Source organism: Rana temporaria, chromosome 8 (assembly GCF_905171775.1).
Source record: "Rana temporaria chromosome 8, aRanTem1.1, whole genome shotgun sequence".
NCBI lineage: Eukaryota > Metazoa > Chordata > Amphibia > Anura > Ranidae > Rana > Rana temporaria.
In genome coordinates, this window is record NC_053496.1 from 85,632,434 (window position 1) to 85,659,977 (window position 27,544).

General features: G+C 43.7%; 1 protein-coding gene across 2 annotated transcripts in view; it reads left to right on the plus strand.

Moving 5' to 3' along the window:
* Positions 1–14,345: 14,345 nt before the first annotated feature.
* Positions 14,346–27,544, plus strand: part of TBC1D12 (TBC1 domain family member 12) — a 132,033-nt gene continuing 118,834 nt past the window's right edge. For both annotated transcript variants that reach the window (XM_040362138.1, XM_040362139.1), the window contains exon 1: positions 14,346–15,101. In XM_040362138.1, the coding sequence (XP_040218072.1) occupies positions 14,542–15,101 (560 nt within the window). In that variant the 5' untranslated portion in view covers positions 14,346–14,541. The remainder of the gene's footprint in view (positions 15,102–27,544) is intronic.

Genomic DNA, 27,544 nt, shown 5'->3' on the forward strand with positions numbered 1-27,544 from the left:
CGATCGTGTCAGAACGCGGTGATGTAAAACACAACGATGTGCTGAAAAAAACGAAGTTCAATGCTTCCAAGCATGCGTCGACTTGATTCTGAGCATGCCTGTATTTTTAACCAATGGACGTGCCTACAAACGATCGGTTAGGTATCCATCGGTTAAATTTAAAACAAGATTGATTTTTTTTAACCTATGGATAAATAACCGATGGGGCCCACACATGATCGGTTTGGTCCGATGAAAACGCGCGTGCGCGGTGTTGGCGCGCGCGGGCGCGTGCACGGGCGCGCACTGACCCGCGGTCCGTCCGACCAATCAGAGCCCTGAAGCGGGCTATTTAAACCTCTCCCCTTCCTGTGGCTCGTTGCTGGCTTGTCACAGCGTTTTGTTTGGTGTATTCCTGGATCTTGGAAAACTTATCCTGTTTGTTCCTGATTACCTGACCTCGGCTCTGTTCCCCGGATTGCTGCTTTCTCCTAAACCTTGACCTCGGCTTGCTTACTGGACTGATTGATCTCACCTGCCCTTGACCTTTTGGCTTGAACTTTTGACTATCCTGCCTCTCCGTGCTTCCTTGACCACAGCCTGTTTTCCGGATTACCCTCTGCTTCGTCCGATCCTGGTTCCCGGACTTCCTGGATTTCCCCGGTGTGCTTCTCGGCCACTTCCAGCGGACTACTACCTGATTGGTCCTGTTCCACGCACCTGACCACCACCTTCCTATCGGTACCGGTGCCTCCTGGTGCGTCTTCCCCCCTGTCCTCACTCCAGGGGGCAGATCGCGCCAGGTCGCAAAGGGAGCCGCCCTCAGCATCTTGGCCTTGGTAAGTGTACTTCTGTTACTTCCTGATATTCTGCTTAAGAGACTTTATTTTATATTTGTTATACACATAGTTTTCCCTTAAACATACCTCCCAACTTTTTCAGATGGAAATGAGGGACACCTATCAGCAAAAGTATGCAGGCATAGGACACACCCTTTGCCACACCTCCTTAAAGGAGAATTGTACAAAAAAAACAAGATTGGTTAAACCCACAAGAGCTTTATTTACCACTACTATTCCTTTATATTGGCTTTTGGAATTTACAAATTAAGCGATTTAGAACTGAGATGAAAGGTTTAGTACTGGGAAACACTTTTTGATAGATAAAAAGTGCGTTTTATATACAGCTATATAGATCAGACCAAAAGGAGGGACAAATGAGGAGGAAGGAGGGACAGAGGGACATTGCTCCAAATCAGGGACAGTTGGGAGCTCTGCCTTAAAGTTTCCTTTCTTCAACTGCATTTTCATTAGAAAAATGTACATAACATTGTTTCTAGGCACATACTGTAGCTACAGTAGCTGTGACCTTAATAGTATACTAAGACATATAACTGTACTGTTCCAGGCAACTGACATGTGACCTAACTCTCATCTCTTAGCTTTACAATAGTCCTTGTCATTGTAGAATACACTTAGAAAGCTTTCAACCACCATTGTTTGTGCTTTCACTCAGTGTACACAGCTTATATATATTATTATGGTATAGTGTGCAACAGATTCTAACTTTGAGGCCCCGTACACACGACCGAGTTTCTCGGCAGAATTCAGCCAGAAACTCGATCGGAGCTGAATTCTGCCGAGAAACCCGGCGTGAAACTTTCGGCCGATTTAGCCGACGAGTTCCTCGTCGAGCCAAATAGAGAACATGTTCTCTATTTCCTCGTTGTTCAATGAGGAAAGTTGGCTCGCCGAGATCCTCGGCGGCTTCACACAGAACTCGACGAGCAAAACGATGAGTTTTGCCCGTCGAGTTCCTCTGACATGTGTACGGGGCCTAAGAGCATCATCCCCACTTAGGAAACAAAGTCAAATTGTAATATTATAGTCAGTAGCATAGACTCAAACCCTTTCATTCTGGCGTAGAAGAATCTGAGGGAAAGGTTTGAATAGGCAGACCTTGTCTGCTAGTTTGGTTCAATTACTAGGACCCTGAGACCATAGCGATGGTACCTTCTGAATGAAAAATACATCATTCAATCTATCTAAGGTTCCTAGGCCTAAATCTTTTGTTGTCCTCAATATTGTTGTAGTTCAGTGATATTAATTTATATTTGTCTATAGTATGTAATAAATCAGACTGATATAGGTGTCAGGAAGAGCATGCCAGTAGACAAGATGTCACGATCAGGGGTCAGGCTTGAAGACCAGTTGCTCAAGCAGTAGCGGCACTACCACTGACCAGCAGGATAGGTACACAGGCAGTCACCCTGGCAGATGAGCTGAGGAGATCAGGAATAAAAATTGGATGATATCCGGTGTTTAAATAGGAAAGGACTTTGAAAAGTGGAGCTATGTTTAGAATTTTTATAAGCAAATTCTGCTGTAGGGAGATAGTCCACCCAATCATCCTGAAGATAACTGACAAAACATCAAAGGTACTGCACTCCTCTGTTAGACACTACGGGCCAGATTCACATAGGTTAGCGGATCTTTAGATCCGCGTAACCAGAGCTTTTTTTCTCAGAAAATAGGTGCAGGAACTCAACCACGACCCTGTTCAGATTTCAAAAACAGTAGAAGGGTCTTAAAGGGGCATTAAATACCAGAATTGCATTACATACAGAGTGCAGAGTTCAGGGGGTTACACACAGAGTGCAGAGCTGTCACTTGTAAACACAGAAACCAGATTTCTGTGTTTACAAGTGATTGTGGTGAGCAGGCACCAAAGGGTCTGAGCCAGAGGTGGTGGAACTGAGTTCCCCCAAGTTCCCCCAGAAAAAAAGCCCTGCGCGTAACCTATGTGATTTAAGATCCGCCGCCGCAAGTTTTTGAGGCAAGTGGGTGATTCACAAAACACTTACCTCAAAACTTGCGGCGGCGTATCGTAAATCCCCCGGCGGAATTCAAATTCCGCGGCTAGGGGAAGTGTACTATTAAAATCAGGCGCGTTCCTGCTCCGATCGAATAGCGCATGCGCCGTCCGCAAATTTACCCATCGTGCATTGCGCTAAATGACGTCGCAAGGACGTCATTGGTTTCGACGTGAACGTAAATGGCGTCCAGCCCCATTCACGGACGAGTTACGCAAACAACGTAAAATTTTAAAATCGCGACGCGGGAACGACGGCCATACTTAACATTGGCTGCGCCTCATAGACCCAGGAGTAACTATCCGCCGGAAAAAGCCGAACGCAAACGACGTAAAAAAAAGCGCCGGGCGGTCGTTCGTTTCTGAATCGGCGTATCTCCTCATTTGCATATTCGTCGTGTAAATAAACCGAACGCCACCTAGCGGCCAGCCTGGAATTGCAGCCTAAGATCCGACGGTGTAACATAGTTACACCTGTCGGATCTTAGGCATATCTATGCGTAACTGATTCTATGAATCAGTCGCATAGATACGACCGAGGAAAATCAGAGATACGACGGCGTATCAGGAGATACACCATCGTATCTCTATGTGAATCTGGCCCTACATCATCATTAATTCCATGTAGTTTAAAGACTTCTCGAACCATCAGCTCCGCAGTTTATTCAGCAGAAGGTATACCCTTGACTGGTATAAAATGAGCCATTTTAGTGAGACTATCAATGACCAATAAGATAGTGGTGATTTCTTTTGAGGGAGGTAAATCTGCCGCAAAGTTCATAGAAATTGACCACCACGATCTTGATGGAACAGGGAGTGGCTGGAGCAACTCCAAAGGAGAAGCTTGGGGTGTTTTATTGTGTGCACAGGCCAGGTCACAGCTTTTGACATCTTTTTTGAAACCAGGCCACCAAAAGAAACGTGAAAAAAGTTCTTTATCTTAGTAACCCCAAAATGCCCTACAATTTTAGAGACATGAACTAACCTGAGGGCTTCAACCCGAGCAGATTCTGGTGCATAGAGACATGTGCATTTGAAAATATATACAACGCAGATTAAGGAAACCCTTGTGATGGCAGTGGTCTCCATTAAACTTAGATGGTTGAGGCATATGTGTGTTCAGTCCAGTAATAGTCTCCACAGAGTATGACTACTGACGATTGACTACTGACCTACCTGGTGAGGACACCTGCTCTGCTGATAGCAAGACTTACAGGCACTCGTGCCACTCTGCACTCCTGTGTCTTCTGTTTATACTACCGGAGGCCATGAGTCAGAGGTGTAAGAGGTCTCCCTCATAATTTCAGGCTCTGCTACCAGGTACATGATAATAGGTGACTGTTAGGGACTTGATTGGTAAACACATTTTGATTTATTTTATTTTTGATTTATCATTCTGTAGTCCTTACTTTTATATACCGTATTTATCGGAATATAAAACACACTTTTTTCCCCTGAAAATAGGGGGCAAATCACGGGTGCGTGTTATACGCCGATAGTGTACCTCAGAGGGGAAAGAGCAGTCATCTCCTGTTTACTCTCCCATTTGGCTCTCACTCGGCTCTCATGTCACACACACAGTCCCGCCTACGCAACAAGCATTGGACCAGTGTTCTGTCTATCACAGGAGCTGGTCCAATGCCGATGGCGGAGGCGGGACTGTGTGTGTGAGAGCCTAATGAGACCAGAGTAAACAGGAGATTTCCTGCACGGTTCAGGCTGCTTTGATGAGAGATAGTGAGGCTGCAGATGGGCATTGAGGCTGAAAAACTGCATTAATCAGGCTGCCTTGATGGGAGATGGGCTGCCGATGGACATTGATCAGGCTGCAGATGGGCATTGATCAGGCTGCAGATGGGCATTGATCAGACTGCAGATGGGCATTGATCAGGCTGCAGATGGGCATTGATCAGGCTGCATTGATGGAGATGGGGAGGCTGCAGATGGGCACTAATCAGGCTGCATTCATGGGCACTGACCCTTAAAGGGGTTGTAAAGGTTCGTCTTTTATAAATTGGTTCCATAAATCTCGTGCATTGTTGGTTCACTTATCTTTTTCTTTGATTTCCCTTCTAAATGTTTTTTTTCTTTGTTTGAATTTCTCACTTCCTGTTTGTCCTCAGTAAGCTTTCCCCCATCATCTGAGCGGTGGATAGTCAGTCAGAACAGCTTACTGAACACCTTACTGAGGAGAAACAGGAAATGAGAAAATCAGACAGAGAAAACAAAGAAAACATTTTTTTTAGAAGGGAAATTGAAGGAAGAGGTAAGTGAACCAACAATGCACTAGCTTAAAGTAACCTATTTGGAAAATAAAAAATTAACCTTTACAACCCCTTTAAATTGCTTCAAAGTTGTTAATTTAAAATAATATGTTTGTTTTCCCTGAAACTTCCCTCTTAAAATTAAGTTGTGTGTTATACGCCGATAAATATGGTAATTTTATTGTGCTAAATAAATCTTTACACGGAGTAAACTGATTTAAGAAATTAATTAAATATTCTGGTTAAATTTATTATTTATTTAATTTATTTTATGCCAGAAGACTGGAAGCTGCCTTATATCGAGTATTTACACAATAAAATGGCTGTCTTGATTAATCATTCAAACTTCCTGACAGTTCAAACATACATGAAGGCCAGTGGCCATAAGGGCACACGGGCGCCGCCCCCTCTATCACCAATAGCTAGATTCATGCATTGCATGAATTTATCTATGGCCTTTTTCAGGCACCTGAATTACAACCACGGGGAGTGTTTTTGAAGCACCTAATTAGAGCCATAGGCTTCAAAAAAGGTTAACAGCGAGTTCCATGCTTAGCGCTCGCAGTTCACCCAGCTGTGTTAGAAAAGCAAATGAATATTCGCTTTCCTAACACTGAACCGCCTCTCTGCTAATCAGGTGCTTGGGTCTGTTACCTGTCACCTGATTGGTTGAAACGACAGGCGCCGCTATTGGACGCCTATCAGGAAGAGAGGATGGGAGATGAGGACAGCAGGGGATGCATGAAGGACCCCGCTCATCACTGTCACCCGCTGCTCTACCAAGACAGGGTAAGTGGTGGGCAGACGGCGAGCGGGTGGGGGTCACACTGGCGGCATTCAAGGGCATACTGGCAGCATTTGATGGGCACACTGGCAGCATTTGATGGGCACAGGGGCAGAATGTGATGGCACAGTGGCAGCATTTGATAGCGCAGTGGCAGCGTTTGATGGGTACAGTGGCAGCATTTGATGGCACAGTGGCAGCGTTTGATGGGCACAGTGGCTGCATTTGATGGGCACAGTGGCAGCATTTGATGGCACAGTGGCAGCGTTTGATGGGCACAGTGCGGGGGTCACACTGGCGGCATTTAAGGGCATACTAACAGCATTTAATGGGTACACTGGCAGCAATTGATGGGCACAGCTGCAGCATTTGATGGCACAGTGGCAGCATTTGATAGCACAGTGGCAGCATTTGATGGGTACAGTGACAGCATTTGATGGCACAGTGGCAGCGTTTGATGGGCACAGTGGCAGCGTTTGATGGGCACAGTGGCTGCATTTGATGGGCACAGTGGCTGCATTTGATGGGCACAGTGGCAGCATTTGATGGCATAGTGGCAGCGTTTCATGGTACAGTGGCAGCATTTGATGGGCACAGTGGCAGCATTTGATGGTGTGCTTCGAAGGCTGTATATCAGCCCGTAAAGGGGAAATACATACTGTGAATTCTCTAAAAGCTTTAAAAAATTGTGCTGTGATGAACTGTTTTATATTGAATCCATGTTTAAATATTTACTTGGAAAATAAATTAGTGGAACTCATTTTAGTGGAATTATTTTATAAGCAAATGTCAGACAAATATTTTGTCTGTTCCTAGGAAAATATTTTATTAATAAAATTAAAATAATGCTTTATTTGAATGTCTCTGCAATGCTTCCAACTGTAATTATAGACTCCTGGGTATTAGAATCGGTTTCCGTCTGAGAGAAAAGAAAGGGGTTACTAAATGCAAAGAGCAAAGTTTAAGTTTATAAACATTTTATGTTTGTGACAGCATCCAAAAGTAGGGTGACCAGACATCCCCCAGTTTCAGGGGACAGTCCCCTGATTGAGGACACTGTCCCCGGACCAAGTCTGTCCCTGGTTTTGTCCCCAGATTGGATTTAATAGGGGCAGGGGCAATTTCAAAGACAATCATTGCAGAATTAAAATAAAAAAATTAGAATTACACATCCCGGCTCCGCCGTGCCTACTAGCTTAGGGGGGTGTTGTTATCAAACGGATTCTCTGGTGCATAGTAGGCACCCTAAGGTACCAGATTGTACTTCACTTTTTAAAGCCAGCGATGCTGGAGCCTCTCTATGCAAATTCTACATTTCTGAATGTTGGGATTTACATAGGCTGACCCTCCAGGTGATCATACTCATATTCTTACTCATACTCTTAACATATCCTGGAACTCAAGACTTTGCTGAGAGTTCTTCAACAGGTCTGGTCAGGATACTGGTTTACGTATTATAAAGCAAAATAAGTCTCCTCTAGATGACCCCTATAAATTGTAAGGGCCAGATCCACAGAGAGAGTACACCGGCGTATTTACTGATACGCCGGCGTACTTTCAAATTTCCTGCGTCGTATCTTTAGTTTGAATCCTCAAACCAAGATACGACGGCATCTGGGTTCGATCCGACAGGCGGACGGCTTTGTACGCCTTCGGATCATAGATGCAATACTTTGGCGTCCGCTGGGTGGAGTTCGCGTCGTTTTCCACGTCGCGTATGCAAATTAGCTTTTTCCGACGATCCACGAACGTACGCGCGGCCGTCGCATTCTCTTACGTTGTCTCTAGTCGGCTTTTTCCGGCGTATAATTAAAGCTGGTATTTTGCGGCGTATAGTTAGACTTGCCATGTTAAGTATGGCCGTCGTTCCCGCGTCGAAATTTGAATATTTTTTTTGCGTAAATCGTCCGTGAATAGGGATGGACGTAATTCACGTCTAAGTTAAAAAAATTACGTCGTTGTGACGTCATTTAGCGCAATGCACGGCGGGAAATTTATGGACGGCGCATGCTCAGTTCATTCGGCGCGGGGACGCGCTTCATTTAAATGAAACACGCCCCCTACTCGCCGATTTGAATTACGCGCCAAGAGATACACTACGCCGCCGTAACTTACGGCGCAAATTCTTTGTGGATTCAAAGAATTAAAAAGTAAGTTACAGCGGCGTAGCGTATCTCACATACGCTGCGCCCATCTAAATGTATGTGGATCTGGCCCTAAGTATTTAAAAAAATACGTTTTTTTTAAACTTTATTTCAGATTCTTATTTTTCTCTGTTCTGAGGATACAGTATAAGTCTAATTGTTTAGTTTCTTATCCACTTGCTGTCCAAGGCAACTTTTTAAATTGTTCCCACACTTCCAAATCAGCATTTTTGTGCTAGAAAATTACTTTGAACCTCCAAACATTATATATTTTCTGAAAGCAGAGGCTCTGGAAAATAAAATGGTGGCTTTCAAAAATGTGTATGTCACATGATATTTGCACAGCTATTTATCAAAAGCATTTTGGTACACACAAACAAAGTAGAAGCTAGGAAAGGACAGCTATGTAACTGGAAGTGAGGAAATCATCATGACTTTTGGGTTCATTAGTTACAGAGGGGATCAAGGAACAAAGTTTCCTTGATCTTCTCTGTAGCTTGCTATCCTGGCCATTTATTGTGCTCCCATGCTCCCTGGAGGAACAGAAGAGCCCAGGAACAACCACAAGTGGCGGGGTAGGGGTGGTCAGCCCTTCTCACTACTGTAAAACTGATTGGGTGGCTGTAGAGCTGCCCAGTAGGGATGAGCTTCGAGTTCGAGTCGAACTCATGTTTGACTCGAACATTGCCTGTTCGGCGAACAGCGAACAATTTGGGGTGTTCGTGGCAAATTCGAAAAGCCGCGAACACCCTGTAAAAGTCTATGGGAGAAACCTAAAGTGCTAATTTTAAAGACTTATATGCAAGTTATTGTCATAAAAGTGTTTGGGGACCTGAGTCCTTCCCCAGGGGACATGTATCAATGCAAAAAAAATGTTTTTAGTGTATAGTATGCCTATAAAGTAGCGCTTGTTTCCTGTGCTTAGAACTGTCCCTGCACAAACTGTCATTTCTGAAGGAAAAAAAGTCAGGCAGCCTGACAGGTCTCATGTAGCTGAGGACGGGGCCACCTGTCACGTGACCCCGCCCCCTCTGATGCAAAGGGAAACCTGCATCTGCATTACATCAGAGGGGGGCGGGGTCACCCGTCACGTCACTGGGAAAGCCTGGATTTCCCCTTGCGTCAGAGGGGGATGGGGTCACGTGGCAGGTGGCTCCGCCCTCAGCTACATAAGACCTGCCAGGCAGCCGCAACGTCATTCCCGGGGGGGTCTCCGGTGGAGACAGGATGCTGTTTCTCGCTGCACTGGACTTCATCGCTGGAGCCTGGAGAGAAGATCATCCATCACAGGATACCGACAGCACTGGAGTGGAGACCAAGAGTGGATTACCACCACTGGAATCTATATTTTATTTTTTTTAATAAAGGAATTGTTTTTTTGCAATTTTTTACACTTTCTTTGTGAAATAGTAGGGGTACAATGTACCGCTTAACAATTTACATAGGGGGGGGGGCTGGGATCTGGGGGTCCCCTTTGTTAAACACCCAAAGCATCCTCCCTATGTTGAGGGCATGTGGCCTGGTATGTTCAGGAAGGGGGTGCTCACTCGTCCCCCTCTTTTCCTGTGGCCTGCCAGGTCATGTGCTTGGATAAAGGGTCTGGTATTGATTTTTGGGGGGAACTCCACGCCATTTTTTTTTTAAATTTGATGCAGGTAACCACTTCAGACCATTACGCAGGTAACGAACCTGGCCAGTTTTTGCTATTCGGCACTGCGTCGCTTTAACTGACAATTGCGTGGTCGTGCGATGTGGCTCCCAAACAAATATTGGCGTCCTTTTTTTTCCCACAAATAGAGCTTTCTTTTGGTGGTATTTGATCACCTCTGTGGTTTTTATTTTTTGCGCTATAAACAAAAATAGAGCAACAATTTTGAAAAAAAAACCAATATTTTTTGGTTTAATAAATACACCCAAAAAAGATATAAAAAAAACATTTTTTTCTCAGTTTAGGCCGATACGTATTCTTGCACATATTTTTTCCAAAAAAATTGCAATAAGCGTTTATCGATTGGTTTGAGCTAAATTTATAGCATTTACAAAATAGGGGATAGTTGTATTGCATTTTTATTAATATCTTTTTTTACTACTAATGGGGGCGATCAGCGATTTTTCTTTTTAGTGACTGCGGCATTATGGCGGATACATCGGACAATTTTGACACATTTTTGGGACCACTGTCATTTTCACAGCAAAAAATGCTATAAAAATGCATTGTTTACTGTGAAAATGACAATTGCAGTTTGGGAGTTAACCACTAGGGGGCGCTGAAGGGGTTAGGTGTGACCTCATGTGTTTCTAACTGTAGGGGGCGGGGCTGGACATGTGACGTCATTGATCGCCTTTCCCTATATCAGGGAACAGACGATCAATGACAGCGCCACAGTGAAGAATGGGGAAGCTGTGTTTACATACAGCTCTCCCCGTTCTTCAGCTCCGGGGACCGTTCGCGGGACTCCGGCGGCGATCGTGTCCAGGGGTCCCGCGGCCGCGGAGCTTTGGACCGGGTTGCGACCCACGGCTGGGCACTTAAAGAGGACGTACAGGTACGTGCTTGTGCCCAGCCGTGCCATTCTGCCGATGTATATGTGCAGGAAGCGGTCCTTAAGTAGTTAATATCCATACCAGACTTGAAGGGCCTGGTAATTGAATTTGGGGGGACCCCCACGCATTTTTTTTTTCATCAATGACTTTCAATGACTTTTCTCTGTATTGCCGGGAGCCGACAATTCATTACAGCCGTGAGTACTTTTAAATTACTTTTTTTCTCTCCTGAGACCATACTGATCATCCTAACACAATCCACCTGGAGCGGTAACTTTCTTTTTTTCACCTGCTTAAACTGGTAGTCAGTGTAAAACCCCCTTTACATTGGTGGTCAGTGTAAACACCCGCTAACATCGGTGGTTGGTGTAGAAGTGTCACCTTACATTACTGGTCTGTACAAATCTCTTTGACAATAGTTGTCAATGTAAATTCCCCCTTACATGGAGGTCATTATATATTCCCCCTTACACTGGTGGTTGGTGTAAACGCTCCTATTACATTGGTGTCAGTGTAGAAATCCCTCTTTATATTGGTGGGTGGCATAAAATACCCCTTTACACCGTGGTCAGTGCAAATCCCCTCTCACGTTGGTGGTCAGTGTAAATTCCCCCATTACATTGGTGATCAGTGTAAAATCCACCACTATATACTTGCCAAAGATTTCCAGCTTTGCTCTACATGATTCAGAATTTGCCACAGTGTACTACCTCCTAGTTAATCCCATCCCCCCACCACTGCCACTGATCCCATCAACCCCCCCAGCATTGCCACTGCACTGATCGACCCCCACCCAGCATTGCCACTGATCCCAGGAGTCCTAGAATTCCTGTGAGTTTTCTGTCTATTGATGGGTCCCCTCACCTCCCCAGTCCATGGTGTGCAGGCAGTAAGGAGATGATGTGCTGTAACCTTTAACAACCAATCAGTGAACAGTAATGATGTGCACTAACCTCTTGCAACCAATCATTGAGAGGTAAGGATATGCAGTAACCTCTAGCAACCAATCAATCAGCAGTAATGATGTACAGTACCTCTAGCAACCAATTAGTGAATGGTAAGGATGTCCAGTAACTTTTAGCAACCAATCAGTGAGCAGTATTGATGTACAGTAATCTCTAGCAACCAATCAACAAGCAGAAGTCATGTGCTGTAACCTCTAGCAAATAATTAGTGAGCCATAATGTGTGCTATAACCTCTAGCAGTCAGTCAGTGAGCGGTAATGATACACTGTAACCTCTGGCAACCAATCACAATCGTCAAGAAAATGTTGCCTAGAGTTCAATCAATATTAACGATGGCCCTGGGTACAGTATTTGTATTTGTCCACTTTTGATTTTTTTCCCCCAGGCGGAACACCGCTTTAGCCCTGGTTCACACTGGTGCAATGTGACAAGCGATTTGACATGTCAAATCAGCGTCATTTTCCGGCAATGGCACCGTCCTAATCGGTGCGATGCCGCATCGATTTCAAAAAGTAGTTTCTATACTACTTTTTGCGAATTCGGTGCGCGATTTACATTGACATCTGTCCAGAAACCTGCACAGATGTCTCTGTAATCACAGTTGAAATCGGAACTGACAAGCATGAGTGAAGCTGTGGGAGTTTAGCTGAATTTGCACAGCTTTCCTCCCGCAGCCTAGTATGAACCTGGGCTTAATGCTAGATCTGTCAAGTTTTTGAGCATTAATGCATTCCAGTGGCCAGAAAACATTCATATTAGCCATTGAATTAATTAATACTCAAATGCTTGACACACCTAAACCATACTGCCCAACTTTCTACGATTGGAATGAGGGACACATATTAGCAAACGTAAGTAGGCATAGGACAAACCCCCTGCCATGCCCCCTTAACCACATTCCATCCGGCCACTGCACATTTCAGGCCGGGTGGGCGCTTCCTCCTTCTGAGTGGACGTTCAGAAATGATGCACTCGCGTCACCAGGACACAGCGCATCTCCGATCGGCAGGAGGGCTCTGTGATTGGCCCTCTTGATCACATGATGGCTTTGTCCAATCATAGTCGTCATGTGATGTAAATCGAGAGTCGGTTGCTAGGCGATCGGCTCTCCTCACACGGAAGTTGTCGGTGAGGAGAGGAGAGCCGATCTCTGCAGCTGGCCGGTGATCAGTGAGTATGAGCTCTTTTTTACACACTGATCACTGGCCCAGTGTCGCCACACAGTGTAAACACACAAAGTCCCCAAAATAGTGTCCCCAAAACACTGTCCTTACACAGTAAAAACACCTGTCCCCCACATATATGACAGTAAAATCATATGTCCCAATGATCATCTGCACACATGTCCGTGATCATCTGCGCACATCTGTCCGTGATCACACAAACTAATTATTATACACTTAACAGGTTTTTTTTTATATACCAAAGACATGTAGCAGAATACATGTTGGCTTAAATTTATGCCAAAATTTGGTTTTATTGGATCTCTTTTAAAATAGAAAGAAAAAAGTGCTGTATTGTTTTTTTTTTTTTCATAATTTCCACTCTTTTTCTGCTTATATTGCCAAAAAAAAAAAAAAAGAGTCGTGAATAAATACCACCAAAAGAAAGCTCTATTTTGTGAACAAAATGATAAAAATGTCATTTGGGCACAGCGTTGCATGACCGCGCAATTGTCATTGAAAGTGCGAGAGCCCTGAAAGCTGGAAATTGGCCTGGGAATGAAAGAAGTGAAAGTGCCCGGTATTGAAGTGGTTAAAGGAGAATTGTACAAAAAAATAAATATTGGTTAAACCCACAAGTGCTTTATTATATTGGCTTTTAGAATTTAGAAATGCAGCAATTTTGGATGAAAGGTTTAGCACTGGGAAACAGTTTTTGAAAGCTAAAAAGTGCATTTTATACACAGCTATATAGATCAGACCAAAATGAGGGACTTTGTTCCAAATCAGGGACAGTTGGGAGCTATGCTAAATCATACCTCCCAACATTTTGAGATGGGAATGAGATACACCTACTAGAAAATCTATGTAGGCATAGGACACGCACCCTACCATGCCCCCTTAAAGGGGAAATAACCACAAAAGAAGTTATTTAAAGGTAAAAGTTTTTTCACCTTAATGCATCCTATGCATTAAGGTGAAAAAACATCCGATGGTACCGCCCCCCCCCGTTTTACTTACCTCACCGTTTGAAAGTCCCGGGCGCGTGCTTGTCATCTTGCTCGGGTCCAAGCCTGGGCGTTGATTGGCTAGGCTGGGTGGATTGATAGCAGCGCAGCCATTGGCTGGCGCTGCTGTCAATCACAGCGGATGACGCGGCGCGCCGGGGGGCGGGCCGAGTGATACAGTCGGCGGCTATGGCCGCCGATGTATCACGGGAGCGCGCTCGCAAAAGCTTTCCACCATGTGAGGGAGCTTGCATGAACGTGGAAAGCTTTTGCGAGGAGGAGCCGAGACAGTCGCCGAGGGACACCAGAAGGCACGGATCCGGGTCACTCTGTGCAAAACAAGCTGCACAGCGGAGGTTAGTATAACATGTTTGTTATTTAAAAAAAAAAAAACATTTCTGCCTTTAGTGTCCCTTTAAATCCACAAGTGTTTTTTTTTTACCACTACTATTCCTTTAAATTGGCTTTTAAAATTGACAAATGCGACAATTTAGAATTTGGATGAAAGATTTAGCACTTGTGGGAATTCGAGCCCTACAGCTGACACAGACACCAGGAACCATTAACCACCCTGGAACGCAAGCAGGTCTTCCTAGCTCCCAGAACCCCCCGCGACCGGAAGCTTGCCGGACTTCCGTGTAGACGCATCATGTGACAGCGGTGCGTAGGAGGGACGTTCCTGTCAGACCCCCGGATTGGGGAGCTCCTTGTTTAGCGGTGGGTCCCCGCCCACCACCACGGAGCGCTTTACCGGCAGCAGGAGGTGGCGGCCCCTGCAGCGCTCCCGGGGGCCGGCCTGGCAGCAGCTCGTGTAAGCAAATGGTGGGGCCGGAGGATGGCGGCGGTCCTGTATTCCAGCGCTGCGGGGAGGACCTGAGCGAGGAGGGGGAAGAAGAGGAGGAGGCCGGGGACGGCAGAGACATTCTACAGCTCTATATTACCGGAATGAGGCTCACCAACGGTGACGTGGGCGGCTACCTCCCCCCCGGGGACTCGGAGCTTCGGCTACCTAACGGAGGGGTGAGCGAGAGGCCGCCATGCTCCTGTCACCGTCAGTGCTGCTCCTTAGACAGCCACCCTCTGGACGGCTCTTCCCCGCCCGGCGCCCCCCCACCTCCGCAGCCGGGCAGCTCGTCCAGCTCCGACTCTTCCCCGCTCAGCGCGCACACTGTGGCCGGATACTTCGTCTCCGCAGAAGCCGATCGGTTCCGTTTCTTAGATGTCACCCGGAGCTCCCGCAACACGTTCGAGGTGAGCCGGCGGCAGAGCGCCCCTGACCACCTGGATGACGGCTTCAGCCTGCCGGAGGGGGACCCCGGGGCCCAGGAGCAAGACGGGGAGCGGCCCTGGAGGACGGGGATCGCTGACTTCTTCTCCAGGTGAGCTCCGCCCCTTTACTCACATCTCCATGGTGACAGGACCACGAGGGAGGGGCCAGGTGTGTGCTCCATTGGGTGGGTACTCTGTGCATTGCAGGGAGGCTGCCAGAGATGAATGTCATGCCTGTCATTTAATGTCACTGAGCTGCCATGTCAACGCAGGCCTGCTGCACTCCATAGGCAGGGATCAGAGCACTGCCCAGAGACAGTACATGCTAAAGCCGGTCAGTGATAGCAGAATGCTTGTAGGCGTATATAGCATGATCACTGACCTCAGTGTGATCTCCTTCTACCAGATCCTGTTCCCAATGCTGCAGCCGCTGTGTGTCATCACATGCCTGACAAAGGGGTCCTGTGTGACTCTGAAACGTTGCACTAACGTTTTGTGATGTGATCATGCTTCAATAAAAAAAGGTTTGGACTCTACCTGATGATCCGTGGTGTGCTGGCAAATATCCTTATTGTGGTTTTCTGATTCAGTCTCCAGCTGGTGGTTGCTGGAGCCCCGAAAATTCTAAAGCCTTCGCCAAGAACGTGTGCGATGGAAATATGAAGTACTACTTTTTCAAATCGGCCGCATTATTCATTCACAGAGTTCTGTGTGTGAATGAACTGCAGCCCTGACATCTTTTTGTGGCTGTTGGTTTGTAGTTCTCACTGAACTACCGCTCTGTGGAGCACTGTGGTAGTTCATTGATTCTTCCTGTCTGTGCATCTGCTTGCCCGTATGGGCACACAGGTACTCTGATAGACCTGCATGGCACCAGTGATCTACTGATCGCTGGTGCAATGCTTTACAGGCGCTAAAAAATTAAATAAATGCACTTTTTTCTAGAAAGTTAACTTATCTCCTAAAAGGGGTTTCCCTCCAGCTGTTGCGAAACTACAAGTTCCATGAGGCCTTGCAAGGCTGACAGTTACAAGCATGTATCCCTCAGGCAGAGACGTGATGGGACTTGTAGTTCTGCAACAGCTGGAGGGCCACCAGTTTGAGACACCTCCTTTAAAGACTACATTCACCTTTCATAACATGTTACACCCATATACAGAGTGTAACATGTTATTGTAGCAGTAGTCTGTGAATACTACAGGTACCAACATCCTTTGCAACTGTCTGCTTGTAGTTCTCAATTAGAGAGGAAGTAAACTTTCCTTGATTGTATGTACCTATAGGTAAGGCTTACCTATTGGTACTGTAAATATCTCCTAAACGTGCACCATTTAGGAGATATTTACTGTATACTGTGCCAATCACATTATTGGCTCATGCGGGTCTGTAGGAATGCGGTTTCTTCAGAGCCCTGTGCCGTGACCGGCAGCTCCCACGCGGGAGTGACGTCACGCAATTTCCGCCAGTCACACAGCCGGAGCCTGCGGACCTGGAAGAAAGATGGGTGAATATGGATGCGGCCATAGTTGGTGTTTACTTCCTCTTTAACTGCCAGGGTGCTGTTAAGAGCTGTGGTAGTTTGATTCATAAGCCTCATACACACGGTATGATTGTTGGCCAACCGAGCGTCTGATTTTTGTCAAAAGGGTGTGTGTCTGGATCTTGTCTTGCATACTACCGGTACACAATTGTCGTGCCACAAACACAAATGTAGTTATGTACTACTAGGAATTTCAGCTCTTGACCACCACCCTCTGCTAATTACGTGTCAGGTGAGCATTGATTCCGAGCATGCTTGTTTGTACTTTCGATTTTTGTGTGACGGACTTGTGTACTGACGATACAAAAATCAAACAACAGACCATTGTCCGCCTAAAATTTACTAGCCTGTCTTCCAACATTTCGAAAGTTGGACAACAATTGTCAAAAGGAGCGTACTAAAGGTAAGATTTTAGGACAACAGTCAATCCCCTGGCAACAATCGTATTGTGTGTACGAGGCTTAACTGCCTGCCCATATGGTGTACGAGCCGACAGATACACCGACGAGTCTGTAGAGGCCCTGCATGATCGCTGGTGCAATGCTTTCTAGGCTTCGACAAAAAAAAGTAAATGCACATTTCCTTTTTGTTTTGTTTTTTTAGCCTGCAAGAAATGCATTTATTCATTTTAAAAGTGAACGTATCCTTAAATTGAGCAAGGAGCTGATTGGCTACTATGTACAGCTGCACCAGATTTTTAACTCTCCAGATGTAGACATCCAACCTCCAGCTGTTGCAGAACTAAAAGTCCCATCATGCCTCTAGGAGTAATTGTAACTGCCAGCCTTAGCCTTGCAATGCCTCATGGGAAATTTTAGTTCCACAACAGCTGGAGGGCCCCATGTTGCCTACCCCTGACCTAAAGCAAGAGAATTATTCAACTTTGTTCAAAGCTGCCATTTGTTTTTGTCAGCAGATGCCCCTTATCTGCATAGGCAGTTTTTTGTTAAAGTAAAATATATGCCTTTTCAGCTGAAAATGACAGATGACTGCAGTGTTTACATAATACAGTTGCAATCTGTCGCTTTGCACCTGCAGGAAAAACTATCCAACGTGTTGCAGCTAGGAAGCCCACTGAGCACCACTCATGTAGGCAAGTGGTTTTTGTATTTGTTGGCAAAAATGGGGTTAAAACATGCGTTGAGACATCACAACGCCTCCTCACTGCCTATTAATTGCCTCTAAAAAGCAAGGCATTTGGATTGAAACCGACAGGCAGTTTGTTTCCATCCGACTTCCCCATATTGGAGAGTAGCCTTTGTCCGTGTCTGCTCTGCATAGTGGAGCTGACACAGACTCGTCATTCACCTGCTCATCAGGGATCAGTGAAGAGATTCCTCCCCCCGCTGAGCAGGCAGAATCCGCTTGATGGAGTCTGCCCCATCAGAAAGGGGCCTAAATCTATCAACATTAAGTGAAGCCGAGCAATAGGTTTAAAAAACCTGATGTATTATGCAGAACATTGCAACTAGTGCTCGAAAAATCCCAGGCGACAGGTCGCCATGGTGACTAGAAATTGTCTCCCGGGGGCCTGTGCTTATTTCAGCCGTACGCATCCGACATTCGCTTGCTGACTGCACTACAGCTGAAAGACGGCTAAAGCTTGATTGTCCAGTTCTGGCAGGGCATCTATTGACGTCTTCCCAGGACACTGATAAGGGCACTGATCATTAGTGCCAATCAGTGTCTGGCAGTGCAACATGTCAGTGCAGCCCCATCAGTGGAGAAGAAAAATTACTTACTTGCAACATTTTGGGTTTATTTCTTTTGTCAAAATTTTTGGTCTTTTTTCGTTTACTTAGCAAAAAATAAATAAAAACCCAGTGGTGATTTAAATCCCACCAAAAGAAAACTCTATTTGAGTAAAAAAAACAAAAACAAGATAACAATATTATATGGGTACAGTGCTCCAGGACCACGCAATTGAGTTTCAAAGTGTGACAGCGTTGAAAGTTGAAAATTGGCCTGGGCAGGAAGGGGGTGAAAGTATCCAGTAGGCAAGTGGTTAAATAAAAAAAAAACTAGCTCCAAACTTTTTAGCTGGATCCTAAATTTAAAAAAAAATTGTCCAAGCCCCAACTTGGTGTAAATGATACTGTCAGGTGCTTGCTGGCCTTTTCTGAATAGTAACAGTGAACCCAGAGCCTGTCTATTAGGAGTCATTGCTGGTATTCTTGAGATAAAATCTTACCCGTTGATCCTGACAGAAATTCTGTATCCTTGTAGCATACTAGCTCATTATGCATGTACCTACCTTAGAACGAAGCACCAGAAGCTGTCCTTGTGTCCCCCTCCGCCGCATCCATCGCTCTCGGAGGTTATTTCCAGGTATCGCCACTCTGGCACTGTGATTGGCCGGAGCTGCGATGACGTCACGCCGTGCATGCTTGCGGGCTATTGTTAGTGCGCCTGCGCGTCGTTGTCTACGGCGCCTTTCATTGGCGAATATCTCCTAAACCGTGCAGGTTGCCAACACCTACAGGTAAGCCTTAATGTAGGCTTACCTGTAGGTGTAAATGACCAAAGTGGGTTTACAAGCACTTTAAGCTGCATTAGATAACCTTTGTGTTCTTGGGTTTAGATACACTTTACCTGTCTCGGATGCATTTGCAAGCATCATGAATTTCTTTCAATCGTTGATCTATTTTCCAAGATGCGAGTGATAGATTCATTTAGGGCCGAACAACTAATCGATTATGAAATTAATCGATTACTATTTTCATAATCGATTAACCGGCCAGTAACATAATGGGGTTCAAAATTTTTTTTTTTTCCTAGCTCTTTATAGTACAAATTGAGCAAATCGCTACTGTAAATATTTCACTGTTCCACAGTAAAAAAATTAACCCCTTGCAGTAGCGATTATTTGCCCTGTTTGTACTATAAAGGGCTAATTTTAGTTTGTACCCCATTATGTTACTAAACATCTTAGGCCTGGGTCCACACCTATGTGTTTTTTACAGAAACGCACTACAGTTCATTTAACATGGTTTCCTATGGGACACGTTCACATCTGTGGGTTTTTCAGCTGCTGCGTTATTTGGAAAGGGTCAAGGAATTTTTTTCAACACAAAACAGTGCTCTTTTTGGTTCAATATACTTCAATGGAGAAGCTGCAGAAAAGCATGTATTGCGTTTTTGCAGCAATTTGTCTTTTTTAATCTGCCCAACAACAAATTGGGCAAAAAAAAATAAAAAATAAATGCAAATCGCAGCAAAATCACGTGCACAAAACTCATCATCAAAACACACTGCAAAACATATTAAAAGCAAACTACATAGGTGTGTACTGAGCCTCATGCTGGTCACACTGATCAATTTTCAGACAAGAATATTCAAACGAAAAATCTTTGTACATTCGCTGAATGAAAGAATGTTGTTTGAAATTTTCACTTGCTTTTAACATTTAGTTTTAAAATAAATGTAATTTGTGAATGAAAACCACATTCCTTTTACCAAGAAGTTTTCTATTATTTCTAATAATGATATCTGGTGATATTTATCAGATTCACCCTCTTAATAGTATATACAGTATATCTAATCTGTCAGTTATTTTTAGAGTGGATTGGAGATTTTGCTTCCTAACCATATAGTTAGTTATTTATATGTATCATTGCATAGAGACATTTTAAGAATAAATTGCTTTTTTTTTTTCATTTATTAACTAAATTATACACCACGCTTTTTTTTTAAGGTAATTGTTTTGATTATTAGGCCAACTAATTAATTATGATTCATTCCATTTGCATCCCTAGTGCAAAATAATGTTGTCCATGTATTCAAATAGAAAAGGTGCATGAGCTTCTCATGAGACACTATTTTTCAAGTGTTACTAAACCCAGTAATATGTAAATAGTTAATCTGCCCCCACAGTGCCCACAGCTTATAGATCTTCCTTTTACATTAAAATACTGCCACTATATACCTTTTTTTGAATGATATGTATACCATGGTTACATGATAAACTGCACCGTTTCTCCAGTGCTGAGAGTTCAGGAAGGAGAAGATTTCCACTGCAGCCTGTATACACACCCACATGTGTGATGTCAATATCATGTGACCTGCTATCTCTGAGAACAAGTAAATGTTCTCTCCAGCATAAGACACAACTGAGCATGTGCAGGTCGGCTGGCCTTCCCCAGATAGACAGTACAGGAGGGGAGTATCTATGTATACAGGATAAAACAGCCTTTTTACACAATGCAGAGGATTACCACCTTAAGTTCCAAAGTGAGTAAAACATGCATTCTATGCTGCATATACAGACAGATTTTACTGTTGTGGGTTTAGTAACACTTTAAGTCAGGGCTCGACAAATCCCGGGCGCCAGGTCGCCATGGCGACTAGAAATAGGGTCCTGGCGACTTGGCTTGGAAGGGGGGGCAAAAAAAAAAAAAAAAAAAATTGTTTTTATTTATTTTTTTGTGAGCTGGTGCCATCTGGTGGTGAGCCGTTGGTATTACAAGTTATTACCACCAGATGTGAGCTGGCGCCATCTGGTGGTGGCCGTTGGTATTACATGTTAAACAGCAATTCTAATGTTATTTTTCACTATTTTCACTGCCATCTTCTTCCCTCTAATTAGAACCCCCAAACATTATATATATTTTTTATCCTAACACCCTAGAGAATAAAATAGCGATCGTTGCAATATGTTTTGTCACGCCGTATTTGCGCAGCGGTCTTACAAGCGCACTTTTTTGTGAAAAAATCACACTTTTAATTAAAAAATAAGGCAACGGTAAAGTTAACCCAATTTTTTTTTTATATTATGAAAGATAATGTTACGCCGAGTAAATTCATACCCAACATGTCACGCTTCAAAATTGCGTCCGCTCGTGGAATGCCGACAAACTTTTACCCTTTAAAATCTTCATAGGCGACGTTTAAAAAAAATCTACAAGTTGCATGTTTTGAGTTACAGAGGAGGTCTAGTGCTATAATTATTGCTCTCGCTCTACCAATCGCGGCGATACCTCACATGTGTGGTTTGAACACCGTTTACATATGCGGGCGCTGCTCATGTATGTGTTCACTTCTGCACGCAAGCTCGTCGGGACGGGGCACGTTTTCTGGCTCCTAACTTTTTTACCTGGCTCCTAGATTCCAAGCAAATTTGTCAACCCCTGCTTTATGTCACATTTTCCTTGGGGCTGACAAATCTGACAAAGGTTTATTGTATGTTATACCCTGAAAATGTCGGTTTTTATGCAGTGTGTTTTCTTAATTGCACTAAAAAGAGTTTCCCCCTGATAGTAATCATAGTACATATTGGAACAGTCACAGAAGTCAACTTTTTGTACCATTACTACAATGTATTGGGTTTGTTTTTCAAGAAGTGCCATAAGACTGGAGCAACATAAGTGTAATTGATAACCAAAACACATAGTGGGGTTTATTTACTGCAAAATCTATTGCAGGTCTGCATAGAAACCAATCAGCTTCCAGATTTTATTGTCAAAGCTTAATTGGGTACTATGCAAAGCTGCATCGGTTTTAGTAAATCTCCCCCAATGTCTCAAATATATAAAGGTGAACAAAAATGTGTTTATGTTAAACAATGTCCCACAATTGCAAACAATATATTAATGTAAATGGGGGGAAAAAAAATACACAGTAGAAACAAAGTTTCTTTTTTTTTTTGTGTTATCCATTCTCTCCTATGGATGGAGGAGAGAGGGTAGGAGGGGAAAAAGCTGTGCGTTAAGCAGAAGATAACGTTTTATTTATTTTCTTGTATATATTTGAAAAATATAGATAACTAGATGTTATCCGGTGAGCTGTATGCCTAGAGGAAATATGATTTATCAGTTGCTATGGCTATATTATTCATTGTATTGTCTTCTTACTTGAATTCGCAATAAAAATGATTAAAAGAAAGAAACAAAGTCCGTCCACAGGTGAAGTGCTGATTGGAAATCACACCCGATCACTACTCTACTCCAACACCGAACACAACACCTTACCAGAGATATCAGACCTCTAACATAAAGGTCATAAACTCATGCGCACTATCCAGGGTAACTGTCCGATGAATCCCCATAAGCGGCCATCACAATTCCTCAAAACATTATGAATGGACCATGGAGAAGAAAAAGGACAGACTCAATTTGAAATTCTGTCAGTTTTATTATAAAAGGCACCAATGGGTAAGAGAAAAAACGTAATACAGCATGTATCGGCCAAAAGCTTTCTGCCAGAAAGAGTGATGGTGTCTGCCACTCAGACTTCGCCCAACATGTTTCATGGCTGAAGAACAACTTGGGCCAGTGCCATGCAAAAAATAAAATGGTGATTTTGCTATTTTTTTTATGTTGCACGATATTTGCATTGCTGTTTATCAAACAATTTTTCAGGAATAAAAAAAAAAATGCATTTTCACGCATACAGACACAACATAATACCCAATTTCTTAGTAAAATATAAATGATGTTTTGCCAAATAAATACCAAATATGTCAACATTTTAAAGTTTTACACTCCCATGAAATGGTGACCTGCACTATGGTAACCCAAAAGAAAAATTATCTAGTGTCTGCTTCAGGCCCTGTAAGCCCCCATTCACACCTAGGCGTTTTGTCACCTGTAGTGTGACGCCGCAGCAGCCCCGAGACGCTGGAGGGATGAAAACGCATTGCCCTCTATGGAGATGGTTCACATCTCCACGCCGAACGCCGTACGCCTGCCGCCTGAAAAAAAGTCCCGGACCTTTTTTTCAGGCGGCTTTCGGCGTTAGGCATAGGAGATGTGAACCATCTCCATAGAGGGGGTGAGGCTGCATTCACAATCGCGGCGTTTTGTCGCCGCAAATCGCGGTACAAAACGCTGCAATTTGTCGCAGCAATTCGCGGGACAAAACGCCGCGATTTTGTACGCCTAGGTGTGAATGCAGCCTAAAAGTGATTGGGTGGCTAGATGAAAACTAATTGTTGACTCTCTAAAAAAACAAACAAAAATATCCAGGACGTTTATATAGGTACACTGAACAGGAAGCAGCTAGGTAACTCCACAATATTAAAAGAACTGAAATCCTCTAAATGAAAGGGACAGGCTGGAGAGGAAAAAGCGAAATAATGCTGAATGTCCTCCAGACAGAAATGAAACGGACTGAATCTGATTTGCTGCAGCTCAGTGTGCAGTGAAATTGGGGTAAATCATTTCAGGATAAGAGGAGCCTGAGGGCTTACTGAAGGTTAGGCTGGAGTTCTGTCTTAAAGTGGAACTCCTCCCAAAAGGGGAAGTTCCGCTTTAAGCCACATTTAGCATGACATTTTTTGGGGATGGGAGTGGGTACCTAGTTTTGACAGGTACCTGCTCCCACGTCTGCTTGGATGGCCTAGGCCAGTGATGGTGAACCTTGGCACCCCCAGATGTTTAGGAACTACATTTCCCATGATCATGTTTTCTGCAGTGTAGTTGAGCATCATTGGAAATGTAGTTCCAAAACATCTGGGGTGCCAAGGTTCACCATCACTGGCCTAGGCGATCAGAGTGGATGCAGTCTTCTGAGACCATTAACAAAGTGCCGTGTGGCTTGCGCATGCCTAGTGGGTAGCTGGCTGTTAAGCTGAAAGCAGCATAGCTGGCTGCCCACAGTTAGGATGCTGGTGCCAGAAACCTGAAGGCTAGTAAAGAACCAGCCCAGGTTAGGACAGTGCTGGATCCCTGGACATATAAGTTTCCTTTTTAATTAAAAAGTCAAGGACCTGTAGCTGCTGACTTTTTAATTACCCCCCCCCCCCCCCTGCAGTGAACCCCCTCTTTAAAAAAACAAAAACAATCCCTGTTGGATGGTCAATGTACATTGCAGGGATTTTAACAAACTGTTAAGAGTCCTACCTGTTTCTCTTGTGAAGAAGTAGCTGTTTCTTCTATGTCTTTTAGGTAGATTCTCTTTCATTACTGATCAGCTGATGTACTTGCAGGGCTCTAATGAGGAAAGGTGGAGCGCCTGCATACCTTTTTAAAATCTGACTTGTATCTTAGTGCAAATGGATATATATGTGTAGCACTTGTATCTTAGTGCAGACTTCTGAGGAAATCTGTGAACCAATCACAGAAGCAATAAATTGTATTTCAGGGTGTGTTCTGCACACCAGCTGTGTATGGAACACCTCCAGATTATTAGACTATTACATTGACATTACAGAAAGTTATACTACTGCATATTGAAAAGGAAAGGTATATGCTAAAAAAAACAAAAGTCACACTTTAAGTTCTGCATGCTGCTTATATAGCTTCCCATACTGCATGTCACTTTTAATTTTTTTTTTTTGTAGTATAGCTGGAAGATGATCCTCTGCCCCAGGCTCAGGTCTTTTGCAGACTCTAACAGGTTTTCTTTTAGGATTGCTCTGTATTTGCCTCCATCCATCTTCCCATCTACTCTGACCAGCTTCCCTGTCCCTGCTGAAGAAGAGCATCCCCACAACTTGATGCTGCCACCACCATGTTTCACGGTGGGGATGGTGTGTTCAGGGTGATGTGCAGTGTAATGCTGGCCATACACTATACGGAAAAATGAGCCAAAAACACAAGGACAAGTTTGGAAGTTTTCTGCCGAACAATAAATTGAAAGGTTAATGTGTTTCCCGTCTGAACTGTCTGTACTAGGTATATGTAAAAAAAATGAACAAAAAATGTGTTTATGTCTATTGGATGATTTATCGGTCATTACATGATGGCACTATCGTCCGTCTGAATTTGGTCAACTGGTCACCTTAAAGGGGTTGTAAAGGAAAACATTTTTTTCCCTAAATAGCTTACTTTACCTTAGTGCAGGTCTCCTTCACTTACCTCGTCCTTTGATTTTGATTTTAAATGTCCTTATTTCTTCTGAGAAATCCTCACCTCCTGTTCTTCTGTCTGTAACTACATACCGTAATGCGAGGCTTTGTTCCTGGTGTGGAGAAAGCCTCTTGAGGGGGGAGGGGCGAGCAGGAGTGTCAGGACGCCTACTAACACACAGCTCCTTTCGCTTTCTGCAAAGTAGAGTGTCCTGACTTGCCTGCTCGCCCCCCTCCTCCCTCAAGAGGCTTTCTCCACACCAGGGAGAAAGCCTTGCATTACTGTGTGTAGTTACAGACAGAAGAACAGGAAGTGAGGATTTCTCGGAAGAAATAAGGACATTTAAAAGCAAAATCGAAGGATGAGGTAAGTGAAGGAGGACTGCACTAAGGTAAAGGAAGCTATTTAGGGGGGAAAAAAATTCCTTTACAACCCCTTTAATTTTTATTTTTATGGATGTCTCCAATCAGGTCTTCACATGAAGAATCCTACATATGTTTTGCAGTTGCGTGATGCAAGATCCTTTTTTTTTTTTTTTTTTTTTTTTTGTTCTGCTTCACACAGCAGTCTTGTTTATTGCTCTGGCATGTCCTATAAATCGTTTCTTCAATCTCAGGGAAACCTTCTATCTGATCTTGCAAAGTCCTAGGGGCTCATTTCTTTCAATTCCATTCCACTGCTTTTTTTTTTTATTTTATTGGCAAGCATGGCCTCAAGTTACAGTAACGACTGTGTTCACAACTGCTGTAGCATCATAGCAGAAGAATGTAGAATGTAAAAAGATGTCTCTCAAATGGTATGTCTTCACTGAACCCACAGTGTTAAACATTGGAAGTTTATGATAAGAAACAAGGAGAGCTTTAGTAAAAAGCAGCCAATTATACACATTGTTAGGCATGCATTTTTAACCCCTTGATCGTCCTAGATGCCAGTGTCAGTACGATGGCGGTGTATAGTATTTGCACTGATCACATATATTTTTAATATATTACATGCTTACATGCAAACCAAGTAATATACACTTATTTGGATTTTTTTTGTAAAGGCAAATCCACTTATCACTCCAAAAATTTAAAACTGCATTTTTGCTTGCACATGTTAGGATGATAAAATCAGCAGAGCTTCCCCTCATTTCAGAGCTTCCCCTCAGATCTACCGCGCCTGCAGAGTGGGTTTGCCTCGACCCCACATCTCATCTCCTTGGCTGGAAAGCCTGAAATAAAAAATAAATAAAAATAGTGGTGATGTTTGTTAAATGCAGAGGCCAGGCGTGACGTCTTTTAAACTAGGGCTGAAACAACTAATCGATTAATCGACAACTAATCGATTATGAAATTAATCGATTATAATTTTCATAATCGATTAATCGGCCAGTAACATAATTAAATCAACTAAATTTAGCCCTTTTATAGTACAAAAAAGCAAATCGCTACTGTAAATATTACTTTCACTGTCCCACAGTAAAAAAATGAACCCCTTACAGTAGTGATTATTTGCTCTTTTTGTGCTTTTTTTGTTTTTTTTAACCCCATTATGTTACTAAACATCTCAGGCCTGGGGTCACACCTCTGTTTTTTGGTGCTTTTTGCAGAAACACACTACAGTTCATTTACATGTTTTCCTATGGGACACGTTCACATCCAGGATTTTTTAACAGCTACTGCGTATTTGGAAAGGGCAAGGACTTTAACGCAAAACTATGCTATTTTGATTTTTTATTGGTTCACAATACTTCAATGGAGAAGCTGCAGAAAAGCATGTAATGTGTTTTTGCGGCAATTTGTGTTTTGTTATCTGCCCAACAACAAATTGGCCCAAAAAAATGTAAACATTTAAAACATTTTTTTTTTTTAAGGATATTATCCGATTAATCAAAACAATAATCGGCCAACTCAAACGATTATGAAAATAATCGTTAGTTGCAGCCCTATTTTAAACTCACACCCGTCCTCCGAATGATCATAGAAACCCCGGGGACCATGTGGTCCACCGGAAATCTCTATGGTCAGCATCCGGGACCGCCAGATCATTCTCTGACTCACCGCCGCCCATAAGAACAATCAAGCGGCTGACTAGCCGCTATGATCGTTCTTATCGTGTAGGGAATTGCCGACTCTAAAAGACATCTGAATGATGTATGTAGCTGCAAGCATCATTCAGATATCCCCGCTCTGTCAAGGACGTCATATGTCGGCCGGGGTGAGGGAAATGGTTAATTCTATAAAAA